Source organism: Schistosoma mansoni, chromosome 2, assembly GCF_000237925.1.
Source record: "Schistosoma mansoni strain Puerto Rico chromosome 2, complete genome".
In the NCBI taxonomy this organism is placed as follows: Eukaryota; Metazoa; Platyhelminthes; class Trematoda; order Strigeidida; family Schistosomatidae; genus Schistosoma; species Schistosoma mansoni.
In genome coordinates this window covers 473396-497956 of record NC_031496.1, presented here as the reverse complement: position 1 = coordinate 497956, position 24561 = coordinate 473396, and the positions used below count along the sequence as shown (strand labels likewise).

General features: G+C 35.3%; 1 protein-coding gene across 1 annotated transcript in view; it reads left to right on the top strand.

Annotated features, from left to right (window-relative positions):
• Positions 1-24561, top strand: part of Smp_139810 (putative ubiquitin-protein ligase BRE1) — a gene marked incomplete at both ends in the record, with an annotated part of 102191 nt that overhangs the window by 63695 nt on the left and 13935 nt on the right. Inside the window, 8 exons of the mRNA XM_018795245.1 lie at positions 529-687; positions 3461-3682; positions 5456-5563; positions 10204-10307; positions 11847-12007; positions 14329-14399; positions 19885-19985; positions 23893-24049. Coding sequence (XP_018649577.1) covers positions 529-687; positions 3461-3682; positions 5456-5563; positions 10204-10307; positions 11847-12007; positions 14329-14399; positions 19885-19985; positions 23893-24049 — 1083 coding nt within the window. The remainder of the gene's footprint in view (positions 1-528; positions 688-3460; positions 3683-5455; positions 5564-10203; positions 10308-11846; positions 12008-14328; positions 14400-19884; positions 19986-23892; positions 24050-24561) is intronic.

Here is a 24561-nt window from a genome sequence, read left to right as displayed (position 1 = left end):
AATGACAACTGTTAGCTGCGTCTAAACTTCATAACGGTTTATCAACAAGCAACAATTCAACTAAGAGTAAGCAATAGGAAAACTGCTACATTTAAACAAGGATTAAAATATTGCGAATAACTGCTGCAATGATTGTGATAAATTAATTATCATGAGAAATACAACATGTGTTATTATCATATGTAAAACACAATAAACTTGCGTTACAACATACGCGTAGAAATTGCTAGTAATAAAACTACCTACTGAATAACAATAAGTAGTTTGATACAATACACACAATAAACGAGCTGATGAGGTGAGTACAAGGACACAGGACGTAAAACAGACGTAACAATATCAGAAGTAGTATTTATCAAATAATCCTTCTTATCAGAATTAAAACTTTTTATATTATCGGATCATACTGTCGATGATAACCGTCAATCCGTAATAATCTTGCATACATGCAAGAACTACTTTATTAACTGAATAGTAGTATATTATGATCTTGGTTACCTATTTCTATTTCTTTGTTTATCCATCTAGACTTTATTTAATCAAAAAAGGAAAGAATTAGAAAATTCTTCAGTGAATATTGATTCTGATAAAAATTCTTTGGAAAATCTTATGAAAACAATTGGTGAACATGATGAAGATATGAAAATTATTGAAAAATATATTAAACAAGATAATACAAAGATTAAAGTAAGTTGAAAGGAAAAAAGAAGATTGTGTATACATTAAAAACTTCTCATATAGAGGTTATATAGTTGAGATGATGAGTCAATTGAAGCTAGACCAACATGGAAAACCTGGAAGCACTGCTTGACGGCTGTTTCGTCCTATTGTGGGACTCCTCAGTGGCAGTGCACATCCATGATCCCGCCTCGCGTGATTTAAATTCAGGACCTATCAGTCTCACGTCAGAGCACTTCAATTGACTTCAATTGATCTCAACTATATAAAATTACTACAATCTCAACAAAACCCCCTTGTCACATAGATGTGTTGCTTCAAGACCATTACTTACTTTGGCATTTTACCACTCGTTGAGGAGCATAAGCCACCATTCAACACTCTTCATGTCTGCTTCCAACTACCGATGCAGTGTGTTCAGCCTTCCTCTTTCCCGTTTTCAATCTGGATTCCAAGTTGGGACTTGTCTCATGATGCTGTTTGGTGATTTCCTCAATGTTTGTCCTATCCAATTCCAGTGTCTTTTCTTAATTTCCTCTTCACTTGGAGACTGGTTTGTCCTCTTCCATACTTGGTTGTTACTGATGGTATCCGATCAACGGATATTGAGTATCTTGTGGAGACGTTCGTGTTGACGATTGTGACTTTGATATTGGTTGAGAGTTGTTTTGGGTTGCATATTTTCTTCAATTGTAGGAATGCTTAATGACCATAGGCATGTAATTATTGTCCTGATTTAGTCCGTCAACTATAACAACCAAATGAATGTTCAGCATGAGATACTACCGCCTCAATCCCATGGATGGTTTTCATCAATGATCAGTTATATAATCAACAACAAAATAAAGGATTAAGCAGCAAATACATCCACGTTTGGTACCACTAACCAGTGCCGAAGTCCTAACTTGTTATCGAACTCTTGATCTTTACATCTTGAAATATTCAGCAAACTAATTGTACAATCAGACCATCATTCGGTATTACTACTTACCTATTCCTAAATTGGTTGATACGGTTGATCTTAGCTACTGATTATGCTATCCAAAAATTCATGTAAATGTTAATTACCAGTGCATACATCATTCTTATTGAGAGTGGTAGTTTTGAGTTTGCATATTTTGAAAGTCACTTATATCATAAACCGAATTCAACTAGAAAGGCATTATTAATGAAGAGGAACTGACCAGTTATACTGTCCTAGTTAGAGTTAGTTGGTTTCAGTGAACAGCCACGCTGCCATATGTGATCGAGTCCAGAAGCTTTAAGGCTTGTTTAAAATTTGCTTTATTTTCTAACAATTCATTCAGTATCCAATGCTAATGGATGGACAGGTGTTGAGAAACACTAACACCAGTCTAATTTCTATGGTCTAAATGGTTAGATTATTGATCTGTATCTTCATGTCACATGTAATAACTACAGTTCATAGCCTGGTATTTTAATGAGTCAGTCAGTCAGCTACAACGTAGGACCAGGCACATTTATGCATCGGTCCAAGTTGCTATATCTCGTTAGCACAAGAAGATGAATACCAGATTCATAGAAGTAGTTAATTTAATAGTGGTAATATATGAAAGATAGGTTGTATATAATCATATAGTATAGGAAGGAAGAAAGTTATGAAGCAACTTCAATCTCAAGGTTAAAGGGAAGATAAAGAGTGTGTACACTTACGTCATTGTGATCGATTGTGAGCCATGTCACGCACAGTCTCCAACCATTGGTTACGATAGTCACGCGGACCCCAACCAAGTAGTCTGCATCTGCCAACATGACTCAGACTAAAAGTTAGTGACTACAAGCTCTAATGCCATGTTTTGATTTGGTTGCCCCTAACTCTCTTCCGACCATCCACAACACTAATCAGCATAGCGCATCGTGGTGATCGGTGTTCAGGCATACGTAACACGTTGCCCAACCATCTCAGTCGATGAAGATTCAAGACCTCATCAACTGATTTACCATCATTCCCTAGTACCCTACATCTAACCACACTATTACCCACCCGGTGATCCCAGCAGATGCGAGTAAAATTTCTAAGACATCTGTGGTTAAATACTAGCAAATTACGAGTATCTTCTACTCCTAATGGCCATGTTTCGCAGCCGTAAAGTAGAACAGAGCGAACTGCTGCGCAGTATACTCGTCCCTTAATTGATAGATGGATATCAATGAACTATGGTCATTAACTTTTAGTAAACTCGAATTATGATTAGCAGTATGATACAGGAATTTTGTTTATTCTTGTTTAGGATACAACAGCTACATATACCTTCATATAAGTTACATTTCACACTGGGATTAGAAACTAAGCACGTAGCCCATACTATCAATAACCCTAAAGTATAAACTCTTTCATTTAATAAAATTTTCCCTGTGAAATAAATAGCAGCAGGAATGAAACAACATTAGATAGTCTTTCAAGGTATTTTGAGACACTTCAGTTCCCGATTGAAGAACCAATCTTTGACCTGTACAAACCAAATTAACAATAGAACTACATTGTTGAATAAAAATTCACATTCTCTCCAAAAATTTAGATTCAACTGCTTCTACAACCAGAACAAACACGATAGTTCATCTAGGACATCATCTTTTTATGAAGATAGTTAGGTACCATGGTAAGCTAAGTCTTATAAGATATGTACGTAAAATATTTTGTATTTTTATTTGAACTACTTACTAGTAGTGTAATTTTTAATACACAATTTTATTTTGTTTGGCATTAACTACATTACATTCAATTTAGCGCTATTTTAACAAAATACCTTCCTTCAATTAGGAACTTGATTTAGAACTAGAGAAATTAACAAATACTCGAAATGAATTAAAATCTAAATTAGATACAACTTATACAAATACATTAGTTGATCAAGTCAAATTTGATAATATAACTAAAGAAGTTAAAGAAGCATATATTCAAAGAGATGGTTTAATTAAACAATGGGAAAATGTAATTAATCAAATGAGACAACGTGATATTCAATTGGATCACTTTTCACAGGTATGTTTTTTTAAAGCCTATATGTATATTTGTATAATTGAAATAGGTCCATTGATGTCCGAAGATGAAATAAATCTCTATGATAAGTCTTCAAATTGAACGCCAGATTCTGTTCCTAAGCTCTTCCTTTGACCCTCAAGCTAGATCTACACAGTGACGTGAACATGAGGGAAAACGTATGAAATGTGGAAAGAAAAGCTTCACTCCAAAGTTTTATTTATGAATAGAAAATCTAGGGTTTTTATAGTATATAAGATGACCTTAGGTTTCCAGAAGATTCTAGAACGCTACCATACATAGTAGCAGTATATGTAATCATACAATCAGAAACCCGATTTGTGACTTTGCACTTTCTAGATCTTTTGGGCAAAACGTCTATTGAATGCTGATTGAATATGATGCTTCTCAATATTTTCAAAGCCTTTTGCAACTTTTTTTGCGTGGAGTTTTCTGGATCTCCCCAACAGTCTTGATAACGGTTTACCAACAAGTAAAAGTTAAACTAAGAGTAAGCAATAAGGAATCCGTTATATTTAAACAAGGATTAAACGATTGAGAATAACTGCTACAATGATTGTGATAAAGTAATTATCATGATAAACACAACAAGTGTTATTAGCATATGTAAAACACAACAATCTTGCGTTATAACCTTCGCCTAGAAATTTCTAGCAACAAACTATCTACTGAATATTATCAAGTAGTATAAAATAAAACACACAAAAAACGAGCTGATGAGTTGAGAATAAGGGCAGAGAACGTAAAACAGACTTAACACTATTTTTATTATGTAATCATTCACAAGTCAATCTATTGCGAATTGTTTTGCTAAGACATTGAAATTTAATTTTCACCAGGAACAATTTGTTTAAAGTTACAGTTGTGACGTAATCAAAAACAGAACAGGGATTTAATTTATTTATAGTTGAGATCATGAGTCAATTATAGCTAGATCACCAGGGAAAACCTGGAAGTACTGCTTGACGGCCGTTTCGTCCTATTGTGAGACTCCTCAGTGGCAGTGCGCATCCACAACTCATGATCTTAACACTATATAAAATTTTGATGTTGGTTTGTTCTCTGAGCTGGATGGTTTGGTCGTGGAGCTTTCATCGTCCTTCTGAACGACATCATCAGCATAAACTTCGGGTAGAAGTGAAGTATTTGAATTTCTCCACATGTGATTCACAGCTTGTCCTTTGCACCTCGATGTTGATTGGTTCTTATTGACCTTAAATCTGTCATTGTTTATTTCTTTGTTTTGGTTGTATCTCCTATTGGTTTGATTTTTGTTCCTATGTTCCTGCATAATTTTCTTGATTTTTTGATAGATTGGATTGATTTCAATCAATCAAACCAAAACAAAGAAATAAACAATGACAGATTTAAGGTCAATAAGAACCAATCAACATCGAGGTGCAAAGGACAAGCTGTGAATCACATGTGGAGAAATTCAAATACTTCACTTCTACCCGAAGTTTATGCTGATGATGTCGTTCAGAAGGACGATGAAAGCTCCACGACCAAACCATCCGGCTCAGAGAACAAACCAACATCAAAATCACCCACCTGAGCTACAAATCTTCTCCACTATATAAAATTACTAAAATCTCCACGAAACATCCAATCTGATATTTAATTTGTATTGAATATATTGTTGTTGTTTTGTTTGTTCATTTTTAGCGCCTTAATCAAATTAAAACACAAATTTGTGAACAAAAACAATTAAATAAAGAGAAATTAAATTTTCTTCATTTACAAATGGAGAATAATTCTGAGGTTCAACAACATTTAAATGAAATAATTAAAGATATAACACAATGTAAAGAAGATTTAATGAATGCCGAAATGAAAAGACAAGATTTTCATAGTGAGGTATCTGTTGTATGAATTATTGATTTGGATGATTTGTATGTAACAAAGTTTTCTTTATTGAAATGTGTAACTCATTCATGGATATATGATCAGAATACGGATTTTTAACTCAATAAACTGTGTATGGAAAGATGGACTCCACTTACGTACCTACTTACTTACGCCTGGTACTCCCAATCGAGCACACGCCGCTGATCAGCATTCTCCAACCCACTCTGTCCTCAGCCTTCTTTTCTAGTTCTATCCAGTTGTTGTTCATTCTTCTCATGTCTGTCTTCATTTCTCGGCATGATATGTTCTTTGATCTTCCTCTTCTCCTTTGGCCTTCAGGATTCCATTAGAAGGCTCGTCTTGTGATGCAATTGGGTGATTTCCTAAATGTGTGTCCTATCCGCTTCCAGTGCGTCTCCCTGAATTCTTCCTCCGCTGGAATCTGATTTGTTATCACCCACAGTAGGTTTTTGCTGATAATGTCTGACCAACGGATCCGAAGTATTTTGCATTGACAAATACTTGCATCTTCTGGATGACGGTTTTCGTAGTTCTCCAGGTTTCCACCCCATACAGTAGAACTGTCTTGATATTGGTATTGGAAATTCTGACTCCGCCTGGATCCTTCTAGAGTTACTGCTGATCTCAAGACCGGATAAAGGAGGAGGGTTAGGCATGGGGTTAGCGACTCCTTGCTGTAGAAAACCAACTTGCTATGAAAACGCTAACCAGAAAAAAAAAGATTCCACTGCTAGACACTATCCATCATTACTTATAATGCATCTGTCTTAAGGCAATATTGAAGCAATCTCTACAGGATATACATATGTCAATTTTACCATGTCAATTACATGGTGGATTTCCTATATTAGAATATATGCTTTCTAGTTCCGTTAGTTCTTCACTTACCTTTTCTAATATGAAAAGATACTACTTAATTATAATAAGTAGTATGAGTTATCTTCAATCATTTCTATTTAGCAGTGGTTCATTAATCCCTAAATTCATAGCTCTTTTTCGATATTCGTTCTGGTTCCTCTACTCATAATCTATTTATTTCCTTTCTCTTTGTCCGTTTTGCTGTCTCATGCCTTTACCTGATGCTAAGCATATTTCGAGCAAGTTTTCTTTATTTCCGTAACACAGGCTTACTTACTTAGGCACTGACATCTGTTACCCCTCATGGAGGAGTATAAAATACTCAACAGCATTCATTATGAAACTCTGTCCTCGACAATCCTTTCTACTTGTTTCCAGTTGCTATTCATCCTTTTCATGTTTGCTTCCAATTATCGAAGCAGTGTGTTTTTTGGTCTTCTTCATTTCCATTCCTCTTCAGGATTCCAAGTTAGGACTTGACTCATGATGCAGTTTGTTGATTTCCGTGATGTGTGTCCTATCCACTTCCAGTTTATTTTCTCTTTTTCCTCTTCAGTCGGTAGCTGGTTTGTTCGTTCCCACAGTAGGCTGTTGTTGATGGTATCCTGTCAACGGATATTGAGTATCTTATGTAGACAATTGTTTATAAATACTTGTAGGTGTTTGATTATGATTATAATGTTTCTCCATGTTTTAGCTCCATACTGTAGAACTGTATTGACGTTCGTGTTGACGATTGTGACTTTGATATTGGATGACAGTTGTTTTGAGTTCCATATTTCCCTAAAATTGTAGGAGTGTTATCCTTCATTTGCCAATCCCTGCCTTTCCATCTGCGTCAGATCCTCCTTGTTCATCGGTGGTACTACCCAGATACTTGAGACTTTCCACCTTATCCAGAGTACTTCAATTAAGTGTGATTGTTTTAGTGTTCTCTGAGTTATTTTTGAGTATCTTGCTTTTCCCCTTTTATATGTTGAGGCCTACTGCTGCAGAGGCTGCTTCTACACTAGTTGTCTTCATCTGAACTTGTTCGTTTGTATGGAATAGAACAGCAAGGTTATCTATGAAGTCCAAATAATCTAATTGATTACAAGCTGTCTATTGTATTCCATGTTTCGTTTGAGATGTGGAGGTCTTCATAATCCGGTCAGTTATGGTTATTTAATGTATATCCCGACATCAATAAGGGATATTTAAGGAAACTTTCGTATTGTCTTTAAACAAATCTACTTTTTTTCCTGAATAGTTAGTCTAGAACACTTCAAAATGTTCCACAGTACCTCCTAATTTTCATTTCAATTGTTTTTGGTAGTCATTAAAAGTATGGATCAATAAACGTGTTTCACCATGGACACAACTTACTAGTTGGATGTACCATCATTTGCGTTGTTCTGTCGCTTGATATTCCTCTGTAGTATTCATCTATTTAAATCATATTAACTGAAGTTAACTGATTTACGTTTGTGATTTCTTGTTCAAATGACATTAGTTATTATAGCATGACATGGGCGTCTTGAATTAAGCTGGTGAGGGTTATCATTAACATATTAGTAAGTAGAAATACTAGGGTATCCGAAAAAAATGCGCCATATTTCAGCATAACGGGGTGAATTCCCTACGGACATCGAAAAAATGCAAACACTTTTACCAATTTGTACTTGTAGAAGTAGGAATGGTAATCGTAGCTCATTTACTCAGTTGCACCTGACTATATATATATATATATATATATTACTGAATCCTAGTATAGTTTAAAACCAAATCAAAGACCTCTCTGGTAACTACAAGTAAGATATTTATTTTTAAACACTGATGTTTTTAGTCTTACGGCTCTTCAACCGATCTGTCTGGAATGGTAAGATCTTGAGGAACGATTGTTCCAACCAGTATGGCTCGACTGATTTGTCACAATAGGCAAGCTTGATCACCACGTCAAGGTAGTAGCAACGGTGAGAATGTATGCGGTATAGTGTATGATTAGGATTAAGCTAAAGCCTAGTTAAGTATTTAATAAATCTTTCATATAAAAACAACTCGAATAGTTCGTATATATGAGAAGTTTGTACAATAGACACAGAATCTCGATGAGGAAACAGCTGAGATAGGACTTTTACATGGCAATATATACCATGGTTGTACTGCAGTGAAGGATAACACAGATGAGAACAACCGATTACATTTAGCAAACAAATTACACTTAACTGATAATATAGGAAACCATACTCAAACACTTCATTCACAAAATGTTCATTCATTGTCTCAAATTTCATTATACCTTCACTTCCATACTAAATGCTTTCTGTTCCCATTCTTTCTTCTTCAATCTTCCTAACCTTCTGCCGCCACACATTCTATTCTTGATTGATGTTATATACTACTTATGTCGATATAAGTAGCACACATTACAATATGAAATTAAATAGCAATGAACATAATATACTATTTAGATCTTATCAGCAACTTACAGTCAACCAGTTGTACAGTGCATAGTCTGGTGAATGTGAATACAAGTGAGGTCAATCGAATGTATTTGAACACAAAATTATAGAATGTCTTAGTACAATCTGAGACTTACCTACATACGCCTGTTACCCCTCGTCGAGGAGCATAGGCCACACACCAGCATTCTCTATCCAACTCTGCCCTAGGCAATCCTTCTAAGCTATTTCCAGTTGTTATTCATCCTATTCATATCTGCTTCTATTTCCCGACGTAATGTGTTCTTTAGCATTCCTCTTTTCCGCTTCCGGATTCCATGTTGGGGCTTGCCTCGTGATGCAGTTTGGTGATTTCCGTAATGTATATCCGATCCACTTCCAACGTCTTTTCCTAATTTCCTCTTCAGGTGGAACCTGGTTTGTCCTATCCCATAAAACACTGTTGCTGATGGCATTCGGCCAGTGAATGTTGAGTATTTTGTGCAAACAACTGTTTATAAATACTTGTACTTTCTTGATGATGTTTGTAGTAGTTCTTCACATTTCAGCTCCATACAGTAGGACTGTCTTGACGTTCATATTGAAAATTCTCACTTTGAAGTTAGTTGACAGCTGTTTTGAGTTCCATATTTTCTTCAATTGTAGAAATGCTGCCCTTGCCTTGCCGATCCTTGCTTTTACATGTGCATCAGGTCCTCCTTGTTTATCAACGATGCTTCCAAGGTACTTTAATGTTTCCACCTCTTCCAGAGTTTCTCCATCAAGGGTGATTGGGTTGGTGTTCTCTGTGTTGTATTTGAGAATCTTGCTTTTTCCTTTGTGTGTGTTGAACCCGTTTGATGCAGAGGCTGCTGCTACATTTGTTGTCTTCATCTGTATTTGTTCGTGTGTATGAGATAGGAGGGCTAGGTCATACAATACCATACAATAAATGTATCATTTGCTAAATGTTAATCAATCGTCTCAAACTTGATTGTTCCTTCGTTTGCATGTCAATCACTCCCTATTCTTGTTCTCTTCTCTTTAGTCTTCTTAATCTTCTACTGCCATATATTTCATTTTCCATTGATGATATATACTACTTATATCTGTCGATATCAGTAGTACACATTACAATAGTACAGTAGTACTCTTAAAAGAGTACGGATTCCGAGTAGATACAACAACCAATTGGATCTACCACTTTCAATCAAGTGAGTTATGAAAACCTTCTTAGATTCCAATCTTGTTTATTAATGAATAGAAGTTGTTTATCTTCATATATGAAACATTGAATTGAAGCACATTGTTTGTTTGTATCTTTGTTTATCTGTTTTTCTTGTTTATTGTCTTTAGTTAGAAGCATTAAAACGTACTGTGGATAAAACTGTACTTGATTTAGAAGCAGCTAGAGTATTGAGTTCACAATTAAAAAAAGAGAAAGAAAAGAAATTACAAAAGTAAGTATATATATGTATACATGTATATATGCATAAGCAGGTAGTGATCAGGACACAGTAACTAAGTGGATAACGTGTTGGTGTACTTTGAGCTGATGAGCCCATAATGGGACGAAATGCGAGTCGTGAATTCCATTGCTAGTCATCCATAATTTGATAGAAATAGCTTTAATGTAAAATTTAATACTTAAAAGAAGATATTGAATCATATTCTAAAGTTTAAAACTATATTTTCATAGTTGAAATCATGAATCAATTGAAGCTAGACCACCATGGAAAACCTGGAAGCACTGCTTGACGTTAGTTTCATTCTATTGTGGGACTCCTCAACAGTGCGCATTCACGATCCCGCCTCGCGAGATTCGAACCCAGGACCTACCAGTCTCGCGCCAGAGCACTCAGCCGACAGACCACTGAGTCAGCATCCGATGGTGTTAATGTCTAACTTCAAGCAATCGACGAAGTTTGAGCAACCATTTCACCAATGTCTTCAGTGAGTTCATATCTCATAATAGCCTCACGAAACAGCTATCCAGTGCTTCCAGGTTTTCCATGATGGTCTAGCTTCAGTTGACTAATGATTTCAACTATGTAAATACTGAAATTTCCACAAAACTCCTTCTGATAAAACTAAATTGTTAAAGATTTTGAATGACTTTTTGAGCAACATTAAACACTTGTATCTCTAGGTTTCCGTCCCATACAGCGCTTCTGATTTCTTTCTTCATTGGAATCTGGTTTTTTCTCTCCCATAATACTTACTTTACTTACTTACGCCTGTTATCCCTTGTAGAGGAGCACAGGCCATCCACCAGCATTCTTTATTCAACCCTGTCCTGGGCAATCCGCCTGTAGCTCATCTAGAGTTACTGTCGATTCCATAATAGATTGTTTCTAATATAAAAATAAACTTTTTAATAATATATACCAAGTGATTCTGGTTAGCGTGGTGGTGGATCAGATGCAGATGTGAGGGAGAGGATCGGAAAAGCAAGAGCAGCACATATACAACTGAAAAACATCTGGAGCTCAAAACAATTGTCAAGACACTTCTACTGTATGGGACGGAGATGTGGAGAACTACGAAAGCCATTATCCAGAAGATAGAGGTGTTTATTAAGAGCTATCTACGCAAGATACTTGGGATCCAATGGCCAGACACTATCAGCAACAAGTTACTGTGGGTGACAACAAACCAGATTCCAGCGGGAGAAGAAATCAGAAAGAAGCGCTGGAAGTGGATTGGGCACACTTTGAGGAAATCACCCAATTGCGTCACAAGACAAGCCCTCACATGGAATCCTGAAGACCAAAGAAGAAGAGGAAGACCAAAGAACACATTACTCCAAGAAATGGAGACAGATATAAGAAGAATGAACAACAACTGGATAGAACTATAAAGGAAGGCCCAGGATAGAGTGGGTTGGAGTATTCTGGTCAGCGGCCCATACTTCATTAGGGGTAGCAGGCGTAAGTAAGTAAGTAAGTAATTAACCAAATGATTCCTTTTCAATCATTTTTATATTCTTTTCTATTTAGTCTTGATAAACTACAAGAATCTATTGAACATTCAATGAAACAATTATCCTACGTGACAGAATGTAAATTAACCGCTGAACAATATGCTAATGAAATGGATAAACAATCATCATCATATGAATTAAATTATGAATTATTATGTAAACAATTAAACAAATTACGTAATGATAAATTTAAAATGAATCAGGTAAGAAGGGGGTTTTGTGGATATTTCAATATTTTTTCATAGTTGAAATCAAGAGTCAGGGGATCGTGGATGCGTACTGGCACTGAGGAGTCCCATAATAGGATGAAATGGCCGTCAAGCAGTGCTTCCAGGTTTTCCATGGTGGTCTAGCTTTAATTGACTTCTGATTTCAACTATGAATCAGGTAAGTTATATATATATATATATATACTATGTTAAGGGTAGTCAACAGAATACCCTGGATCTAGGTCTCATATTATTTGGCACTTGTTACCAAGGTAACATTTTTGACTATGAATCTGGTTAATAGGAGATCGAATCTTTCAGAGAGTATCAGTTCTTTCAAGATTACAGATACATCTTGTTGACAACATTCCAAATAGTACGAAACCTAGATCAATGGTTTCATGTCGATTACCTTCAACCACTATACATTTATACGTTATGTAACAGATCTAATAACATTTCTTTGAATATAGTATTATATAATTCTGATTTATAACCATTAGACATTTTCTTAGATCATATTTAGATAGGAATTGATTTATAATTGATTGATCATTGAGTGAACAGGTACTTCTTAGTGAAGATCGAATCCTATCGATCAAGTTGCAATGTAGCTACTAATCTAGGTGAGTCAACATTGCATACAGTATGGTGAGATAAGATGGTTGTGGACGTAGGTTTCGTGCTAATCGGCACTCGTTAGCAAGGTAGCGTCTCTGACTGTGAAGCTGTGTGACACGGAATAGAATCCGTCAGGGAACACCAGTTCCCTTAAGATTGCAAGTACACCTTGCTGACGAGTGCCAAGTAACCCAGATCCAGGGTTTCCTGTTGGCCACCTCCAACCACTATCTCATCTCAACTTAGTGCACGCAGTGTCGAGCCACCTAGACTAGTGACCACATTATAACTTGATCGATAACGTTCAATCAGCACTAAGAAGAACTTGACACACATGATATTGATCACTACACAGTGATCAATCAATTGCAATAGACAATTCTAAATGAATCAATGAAATACAACAGTTAAAGTATGTAGATTGTAATTCCCAAAGTAAGGTAAAGATATAGAGTGGATAAATAGACTCCTTAATCACTATTATCTAAGTTTTCTAACCATAGATTATGAGAATATCTACTTGAACTATTGATTCAATTAGACGATTATTCATTTCATGTATTTAAACTGTTTACATTTGATTATATTCAAGTTTGGTTCAATATAACTCCCTAGTAGACATTATTACAAGACAAGAAGCATGTGGAATAAACTTCCCTATAACTATTATTAGGACTCAATAGCTGATTGGATAACGTGATGGCGTTAGAAGCGACAGGTATTGGGTTCGAGTCCTAGAGTGAACATCAACTCTGAGATGCAGGTACATTCAACTGACCAGTCCCAAAATAGGACGAAACGCATGTCCTGGATTCCACTGTTAGCCACACTATCCATTATTATTATTACTTTTTTTTAGATAGTTATAGAAAGATTCTACTTCTTATTTTTTCTGCTTAGTGTACCCCATGACCAACCCTCCTCCTTTATCCGGGCTTCGAACCGGCAGTAACTCTAGAAGAGTTACAGGAGGAGTTATTCTACACTTTAGTAACTAATTCTTTCATCTTTTATTGATTTCTATTAGAAATATGATGAACTTATCAATGAAGAGAAATTATTAAAACAAACAATTTTAGGCAATGAAACAACTAAAAAAAATTTAATTATAAAAATTGAATTATTAGATGGTCAATTATTAAAACAACAAGAAGTTTTATATCGTCAGGTTAGTAACAATTTTAGTTTCTATTGTAAACAGTATTATATTTAGTTATATATAATATACCCTTATGGGTTAGGGTAACTTGGAATTGGTTTTCAGGAGAATTAGAAACCATCTAGATTTTCAGGTGACAATCCAAAGAGTAGAACTCGACCCCGTTTCTCAGGAGAACTAGACATCGCCATCAGGTTTAACCGGAGCAGTACAGCTCAATCCCGTTTAACAGGAGAACCAGACACCGCCATCAGGCTTAACCAGAGCAGTACAGCTCAATCCCGCCCCACAACAGAATCAGACATTATATGGGCTTCAAAGCTACAATTTGAATAGTACAACTCAATCCTGTGGCGCAATCACACAGGTATCAAGCACCCTAGTGGACCATTCACACCATTCATATAAACATTCACATCACATATATAATTATTCCAATCATTGATCGCGTAAATCAATTATGCACAGCATGAACAGGACAATGTTGACCCATTCCGCTTACACGACAGTTAGCAATGGCGGTATACCTTACAATACTCCAATGGCAATAGCCCTTGAGAACTTTGAAAAACAACGAGCAGTATGAATAAAATCGGTTGAACGACAAACCGACTTTTCACATTAACAGTCAGCGAAAAATACCAAAGTAGTGCCGAACCATCCACAATGTCGATGGCGAACCTCCAGTGTCACATAAAACCTTCAGCTCTGTATGGCAATATAGCTTATACTGCATACAACACATATGTAGGGTAGTAAGTGAAATAGCCGAGCCTGAAGCATTAGGGCATAAAGAACGCTAAAAACCAATTGTCTGGTGTTGCAGTACTAAAAAAAGACCATCAAGATCATTTTTATCGCAATTGTGAAATTTTCATTTTTTCGACTTTCCAGTCCATGAGTTTAGGAGTAGTATCCCTATGTAAACAGTATACAATTCTTGAATTAGAGTTTTTTCAACGGGTTAGTTTTCTACGGGATTGGGTTGCTAACTCATGCCCAACCCTCCTGCTTTATCCGGGCTTTGGACCGGGAGTAGCTCTCGGAGGAGCTATAGGCGGAGTTACACAATCTTTGAATATTTGAGTTCTTGTGATCTAGATAATTCAAGAGGTTATTTGGGTGAGATTATAGTATATGGATGACTTATGAACGATGGTAAAGTGACTTTGGCAGTGTCTACCTACCTTCTAGGGCTAAATGAGGGTTACAAAGCAGTTTGAGGAATTCGAATATTAATTTACAGTTAATGATTAATGCTAAGAATTCGTTTAAGGGTTTTCATTACGAACTGACATCAGTTTTAATGCCAAAATACTAATCAACCAAATGGATGAATGAATTTCACGTCAAAAACCGATACCTGTTATCTTAAATCTGATTAGTTCGTCCATAAATTATAGTTTCGATCATATACATCGTGGTTGCTGGCTATATGCAGTGAAAAGAATGCACATTATTCACATGTTGATTCCTGAAATGTCAACTTCTAAGTGGTGACATCTTAGTAAAATCAAAAAATCATACAGTTGTAGTGCCGTGCTTCGTTAATCGTTTACCTCGATAACCGTTATAATACAAATCTTAACGGTGCATAATATCAGAAGGTAAAGAGAAGCGGCAGCTACAGTTTTATTGATACATGACGCAGGCCAGAAAGTTATAGACACATGAGTAAATATTAGCGAGCGAAGTAAAAACGACACACAGTGGAGATGGCGGATAGGCCAACTCACTTTCATCAAGCGTTAATCAATATTCATAGTCAGACAAGAATAAATGACAAACATGTGATAAATAGGATAAGAAAGTGTACATACACCTACTCTCATATAAAAATGGTCCAGGTTAATAAGTGAATGAATAACAAGGTGAAAACATGACTCATGATGGATAGGTGAATTGACTTGTCCAGAAGTAAGAATATGGCATATAGGCTTAACATATGAAACGATACTACACAGTGAATACTTCGTTTACAAAATATCCATCAGTTATCTCAGATTTGATTGTTCCTTCATTTCCACACCAATCATTCTCTATTCTCTTTCTCTTCTCTTCCATCTTCTTAACCTTCTGATTCCAAAAACATTTCACTTCTGATTGATGATATATACTACTTATATCTATCGATATCAGTAGTACACACTACACTACTACAATTATATAACAAAAGAATCAATATTTTCGAATACTACTCTTACTACTACTATTACTACTACTACTACCAATACTACTACTACTAATACTACTACTACTACCACTACTAATACTACTACCACTACCACTACTACTAATACTACTACTATTACTACTACTACTACCACCACCACTACTACTAATACCGCTATTACTACTACTACCACTATTACTACGACTACTACTCCTATTACTACTACTACCACTACTACTAATACTATTACTACTACTACCACCACCACTACTACTAATACCACTATTACTACTATTACTACTACTACTACCACCACCGCCACTACTCCTATTACTACTACTACCACTACTACTAATACTGTGGTGTGGTCTACTTATATCTATATAAGTAGTATATGGTGTTGGTCAGACATAGAATGTATTTGAGCAGAAGACCGATGAGCAAAGAACTGAAATGAAGCGCAATCGTTTGGAAAATGCATGAGCAATGAAATTAGAGAAGAAACAGAGAAGATTGAAACAATTGGTTGTTAATTTGCAAATTGACTGTTCATTGTTTGGTTATCAGAATTTACTGAGATAGTCTGTAATTTCTGCTTAAATACATTCGATTGTCCCCAACCAGCGTTTTGTTCACTACAATACTACTACTACTACTACCACCACCACTACTACTAATACCACTATTACTACTATTACTACTACTACTACCACCACCACTACTTATACTACTACTACTACTACCATTACTACTACTACTACTACTGATAATAGTAATATTCTATTTATCTTTTAAAAATTAATTTAGGATTTTACAATACAAAATTTAGAAAGACGTATTAGTAAAATGACTGGTGAACAAAATGTTGAACAATATGATTTAATTAAAAATAAAATTAATGAATTAACAAATGAATTCAATGAACGAATGAATATTTTCAATTTATTAACAAATCAATTAAGAAATTTAAATGTAAGTTCACGTTTTATATGATCTAAACTCATTTTGGTATTGGTCTTGGTTGAATGCGTGTGTTTCGTCCCTATTTAGGACTCATTGGTTGGATGTATACCTATATCTCAGACTGGTTGATGTTCACTCTGAGACTCGAACCCAGTACCGTTCGTTTCAAGCGCTATCACGTTATCAACTCAGGTACTGAGTCCTGATGGACACTTGCTTATGCGATGGGGTGAAGTTTAAATTCACTTGGTATTATTTGTTTGAATCTTCCCTATTGATGTTTAAGACTACAATGAATCGGTCTCTTATTGGCTATATGTGCATCCTGTATGAATTGCCTCAAAATAGCCTTAATTCATAAGCAAAAATGGATATTGGCTAGCAGTAACGAGTCTCGAATAGGACGAAACACGATTCCTGGATTCCACTGTTAGCTAATATCTATCTTTGCTTATATTATTTAAACTATTTGATCATATATCTTGATCTAGCTACTGTTTTCATATTTTTGAGTATACGGTGTGATAGAGGCTAACTATATTGGATTAAAGGAAACATATTGTTAATCATGAATAGTAAATCTTTAACATCGTGAACAAGTGACGGATATCTTCATCTAGTTGTACATAAACAAGTAATGTAAATGAAACTTGTCTATAGTAATAGAAGATTAAAAAGATGATAATCAAAGTATATATACCTAGAGTATTAACAATGGTAAGAACAAAGTAAAGAGTACATAAGTTTAGAAGAATAAATGGCCCCCAAGTGCTCTGATATGGCTAAGATTGCAAAAAATCAGCTCTCCCTCTCCAAATGCTCTCACAGGAACACGTGTATATAGCCACTGACAGGGAAGTCCTACTCACTGCCTTCTTGAGGCATTACTGTTGTTTACGAAGTTGAGAGGACAAAAAGTGAGTATCCGACTTCTTAACCGGGTTGGTGAACACGGAGGATCCACCTGGAGGAGATGGAAAAACCTTTATTCTAAACCAATGGTGTACAGAGACTCCAAAATCCTGAATAAAGAATTGACGTATACACCTGTCATTGGTCACCAGCTACTTTGGAACTACATCTACTGACATTGCTCTTCTTGCCATGTGGACAAGACATTTGGGTCGAAGGCTCCAGGAGCCTTCGCCTGTTTCAGTCTGCGCATTCGGGCTGTATCACAGCTGACACACAAATCACGTGACTTGTATGGCACATACGTATATGGCTCCCCTTTGTACCAATATTAATGTGTTCAAATAATAATCATAAGAAGAAGATTGAAATTAGGCAATAAATAGTGAAAGATAATAATAACATTTATGATTTCGGAAATGATAAAAAGTGTATACGTTGGGATTATTGTAACCTATTTTGAATTATACCACTTATGATCAATAGAAATAAGTTTTGATTAATAAACTGATCATGTCTGTTTGTCTGAACATCCCGATATATTATGAGTATCTGTTTCATTATGCTACCTTGATTAACTAGTGCATGCATTGATCGGAAAACGATTGTCGTACAAAACTTTAATCATCAGAATATAGGTTCACTGAATATTGTGGATGAGATAAACTTAATGCATAGTTCTGTTTTTCTGGTTGGCGTTTTTTTTAGCGAGTTGGTTTTCTACGGGATAAGGTCACTAACCCCACACCCAACCCTCCTCCTTTACCCGGGCTTGGGACCATCAATAGCCCTCGAAGGAGCTACAGGCGGAGTTTAATACATAGTTGGTTATCTTGAATAACATGACTTTCAAGTGTTCATATTGAAACAGATATATATGTATTCTGTTTCGACTATGAATATTGATATTATTATGTTATTCTCATTCTCTCATTCATTGATTTAGTAGTACCAGTGCACATCTTTCGAACAAAATAATCCCTGAGAAAGCACTCTATCTAGTTTATATTAGTTAGCCTACTATTAAACTCTCTTGATATGAGTTCCTGAAGTTTCAGTCAATGGAAATCAGACAAGTCCTTAGTGAAACAGTCATCTACAATGATACACGATGTTTATGCTATATCTTAAATCACAGTATTGTAGTCATTGTCGTATATTTAGTGACAAGAAACTCATTTGTAGTAACCTAAATTCCTTATGTTCCATCTATTCGATAAGGTGCAGAATGAACACAACTGATGAATCCCATACAAGAATGAATTAAATATCAGATAGTTACAATTTAGCAATGATATTTCAACTGAATGAAATTCAAAAAGAGAGTTTTGTGGAGATTTCAGTAATTTTATAGCTGAAATCAGTGGAGTTCAACCAGTTCTGTTATGAGATAGTAACTCACTGAAAACAATCGGTGAACGATTGCTCACTCTCATGGATTAGTTGAAGCTAAACATTAACATCGTTGGATGCCGGTTTAATGGTCTAGAGGTTAAGCGCTCGCGTGCAAGACTGATAAGTCCTGAGTTGGAATCTCGCGAGTGCGGGATCGTGCATGCGCATTGCTGGGGAGACCACTGATTCGGCCGGCATCCAACAGTGTTAATGTCTAACATCAACCAATCCACGAAGTTGTGCAACCGTTCGCCAAATGTCTTCAGTGAGTACCTATCTCACAACAGACGTGGTTGAACTCCACTGGTCACTGCTTCCCACTAGAACTCCAGGATTTACATCTCCAAATCAGTCACTAGTGAGCATATGATTATAATCAGAAGAGGTTTTGTAGAGATTTCAGTATTTTCATAGTTAAAATCATGAGTCAATCGAACTGGTAGGTCTTGAGTCCGAATCCCGCGAGGCGGGATCGTGGATGCGCACTGGCACTGAGGAGTCTCACAATAGGACGAAACAGTCGTCAAGCAGTGCTTCCAGGATTTCCATGATGGTCTAGCTTTAAATATGACCATCCCACATTTACTTTTATATTTTCTCTCTTTTTTTCTTCTTTTAATAGAGAGAACTTCATCGTATTAAACATGAACATGAAAATTTAACAAATAAAAATATACTACTTAAAAATCAATTAGATAATAATGAATTACAAATGGAAATTATGTTAAAAGAAAAAGATAAAGAATCATCTAATTTAAAAAAACTTCTAGTAGAAAAAAATCTAAAAAAATTAGAATTTAATAAATTAACAAAAATATATGAACAATATATAAATAAGGTAAATGATTCTTTCTTTTTTAATTGTTGATTATCCTATTCTTATTACTGAATATTCTTGGTCAGTCAGTCAGCTTCAACGTAGGACCAGGTACCTATGTTCATCGATCCAACTTGCTATACCTCGTTAGTACAACAAGATGAACATCGGTCACACTCTCAGGTCATTAAGATCAACTTCTAAACCAATTTCCTTTTCAGGTACCTCTAGAAGAACGCTTTCAAGGTGTGGGGCAATCGGGAAGTGATAACTGCCCTCTTACCTCTAACAGCACTCAAGATCACTGTATTCTGAATATTCTTGGACAATGAATTCATTAGATGAAGTCCTTGTTATCACTTGTGAACTCCTGGATGACCTGTTAAATTTATAACGTGACGATGCCGCCAATTACAGAGCAGTGATTTATTAATCGGACCAAGTGATACATGGAAACTGTATGAGAAGTCTACAGTACTCTATCGGTCCTGTTTTCTGCCTAGCCCAGTCAACTGAGTCCAGAACACCGATAACAGCCTCTGCTATATGAATCAAACATACTGAGTTTATATACCAATCAAACAGACTACATCGTACCATAAAATGGAAAATAACATTTGTACAAGACTCAGCCAAATGTGGCTGTGAATAAGGGAGATGGTAAATGATAGACTGGGGATAGCTCAAGAATGGTAAATCGTATAACAATAGATCCATAGGTCAAAATAAAGCTCATAATAAAAGGGACATGAATATGAATAGTTTAGTTAGTTAACAATTATGCAATATTATTATCAGAAGGGCTTTTGTGGAGATTTAGTATTTTCATAGTTGAAAGCGTGATTCAATTGAAGCTAGACCACCAGGGAAAACCTGGAAGCACTGGACAGCCGTCTCCTCCTATTGTGGGACTCTTCAGCAGTGCGCATAGACGATCGCGCCTTGCGAGATTCGAACCCTCAATTATTATATTCCAAACAATAAAGGATAGATAGAAATAAAAAGTACAATAAAATAAAAATGTTAATATATTTACATTGGCTAAATCTGATTGGATAAGAAATAGCCAATCAGTGTACAGTAGCATCATCCAATCAATGTACAGCTAAGAAGCTAGTTGAGATTATAATTTATGAACGAACCAATCAGATTAAAGATAATAGGTCCTGGATTTTGGCACGAAATTTATTTATTTATTTATTCATTTAAATAACGTTTTGGCATCATATACACGATGTCAGTTCATGATGGAAACTATTGAATTTAATTCCTAACCCTTAACTATCAACTGTAAATCATACTCCTTATTCTTCAAACTGCTTATTATAATTCTCATTTAATTCATGTAAGTAGGAGGACATTCTCAAAGGAAGTTTAGGATCACTCAAAGGTCATCCATAAATTATAGTCTCAACGAAAGCTTGATCTAACATTGATGAAATAAACATATAAACTATGATTTAGCAAAGATTTTAACTAACCTAATAAGATCTTAAAGGTTATATTCTAACAAATAATGAAAGGAGAATGTTCTAAAAAATCGTAATAGAGTATAAAAACCACAAATTTAACAAAATTTAGATGGTTGTGCAGTTAAGGAGAACGCAATTGGGGAAAATCGAATGTATTTCAATACAAAATTACAGACTATGTTAACCAATGGTTGGAGACTCTATGTGACATGGCTCAGAATCGATCACAATGGCGTAGGTGCATACACTCTCTGTTTTCCCTTAAGCTATAAGATTAAAATTGCCTCATATCTATCTTTCTTCCTGTACTATATCCTTATATACAACCTATCTTTTATATGTTACCACCACTAAATTAACCACTTCTATGGACTCAGTATTTATCTTGTTGTAATAATGAGGTATGGCGACTTGGACCGATGCATACATGTGCCTGATCCTATGTTGTAGCTGAACAACATAATTACAGAAAATCTTAGTAAAGTCCTGGAACCATCAATCGTCTCAGACTTGGTTGTTCTTTCGCTTCCATAACAATCATTCACTGTTCACGTTCACTTTTGTTCCATCTTCTTAGCCTTCTGCTTCCAAATATTTCATTTTTGATTGATGATATATACTACTTATGTCTGCCGATATCAGTAGCATATACCACAATATTACCAAGGTAAAGAACAACTTATTACTGTTTCTTTTTAAACGCATAAATCTGGTCTCAGACATTTGATCAGTTTAGGTTCAACAAACTTCTGAAGATTGGGATTTGATTATTTATTAACCACATTGATGTCATGTATCAAGAAGATATCTCAAGATTACACTTTTGAATCCCTTTAATTCGTTTGATCTAGGACTTTTTGGAATATGTTCTTTGAATAAACACAAAGACCCTTTCTTTTGTCCTACCAATCTCATAGCTTTTACAGACATATGAATTCGTACACCAAATCGATGGTAACATGAAAGGTATACCGATGGATGTTTGATTTTATTAAAGTATATGTTTTGTACAAACCAATCAATTTAGCTTAAGGCTATATTTATGGATATTCTTCTGTTGATTGTCCCTGTAACAACGTCACCTTTGATTAGTCATAAAAAGTACATTTTTAAATGTTTGAAGAGAACTTTTATTTTAACTGAACAATTCTCAATCAAATCACAGTTGAATAATTTTTATGGAGTTTTGTTTTTTGAGCTGGATGGTTTAGTCGTGTAGATTTCATCGTTATTCTGAATGACATCATCATGAGCACAAACTTCGAGTAGAAGTGAGATGTTCACAGCTTATTTTGTACACCTCCACGATGTTGAATGGTTCTTGTTGACCTTAAACCTGATTCATTGTTGTTAATGGTTATTCACGTGTTGCTAGTCCATGGTAAAATCTTGCCTCGTATATAACGATAATATATTAATAAGACTAATTATGTCAAATCACAACCGGAATTCGCTACTCAAAATCGAGAACCAGAATAACACAAGAGAATGCTTTATTCAATACAACTACAAGCAGTCATACATAGTGAGAATCCTCAGTTTAAATCAATGATAAGAAGGAAAATCACATATTGAATAGTCCGTGGGCTGTTGTTTTTGTCTACGTTGAACGATCAATTATACTTTACTTTCATCATCACATACCAAATACGTAAAATTCAATCACTCGATTACAGATTTGAATATATTACTACCTGTTTTCATGCAAAAGAAGTAAATAGACCTTAAAAATGTTTGTTCTTAGCATTCTATGTGACTCTTCCAATTCACGATTCTTTTCAATTTCCATTTATATTCTCTTCAACTCAATCTTCTGTTGCCCGGTTTACCACTTCTGATTGGCGTTACATACTACTGATGTCAAAAGAAATAAGTAGTATACATCACAGAAGTACTTATATACGATGAAATTGATGTTAAATACTTACAAATCTATCTAAAAGAATCTTATAATCTCGAATAGATTCTTAATCGAATCATATTGTCATTTCAGCGATTAACATTAACTTGAATAGTACCATGTAGCTTAGTAACAAACAGTTTCATAACAAGTCATTCAGTTTTATCCAGAATCATCGGTTAGTTCAAATTTCTTATAGAGTTGAGATCCTGAGTCAATTAAAGCTAGACCACCATGGAAAACCTGGAAGCACTGCTTGACGGCCGTTTCTTCCTATTATGGGACTCCTCCTTGGCATTGCGCATCCACGATCCCACCTCACGAGGTGAGACGCTCTGCAAAACCCCTTCTGATCGTTAAACTTTTGTTGTTTAAATACTAGTGCTGAATCATCATTACCATTTGTATATATGTTTACTATATTTTATCAACATTATAGAGATATGATTTACAAAAGACCAGTTATGAATTAAATTCAACTATAAAAGAACGTACAGAACAAATTAATTTACATCAAATAATGTTAAATAAACAAATCAAAATTTATACTACTGAAAATAGTCAATTAAATATTGAAATTCAAGAACGGAAATCAAAAGTGGATAAATTAATTAAACGGTAGGTTTAGTTTTTTGTTGAAACTATCAGTAAACTACTTAATTATTAATAAGTAATATCACAAAAAGAACTCAAAAAATAGACAATGTTCGTTATTTCATAGTCAATTAAAGGCTAGATCACTATGGAAAACATGGAAACACTGGATGGCCATCTTGTCCTAGTGAGGGACTCGTCAACAATGCGCAGCTACGATCCCAATTCGCGAGATTCGAACTCAGGACCTATCAGTCTCGCGCATGAATGCTTAACCTGGATGAACACTGTTGAGGACCTTTACGCATGGACAAAATGGCCGTCCAGTGCTTTCAGGTTTTCCGCGGTAGCCTAACTTCAATTGACTCATGAATTCAACTATTAAACTCTTCCGATATCTACAAAACTCCTTCCTGATAATATTCATTATTTATTAGTTACAGCGCAATGTTTTTACATTTCAAGCTTTTTAAGCATGAAATTGGTTTCTGATTACTAATCAGAAAAGGTTTTGTG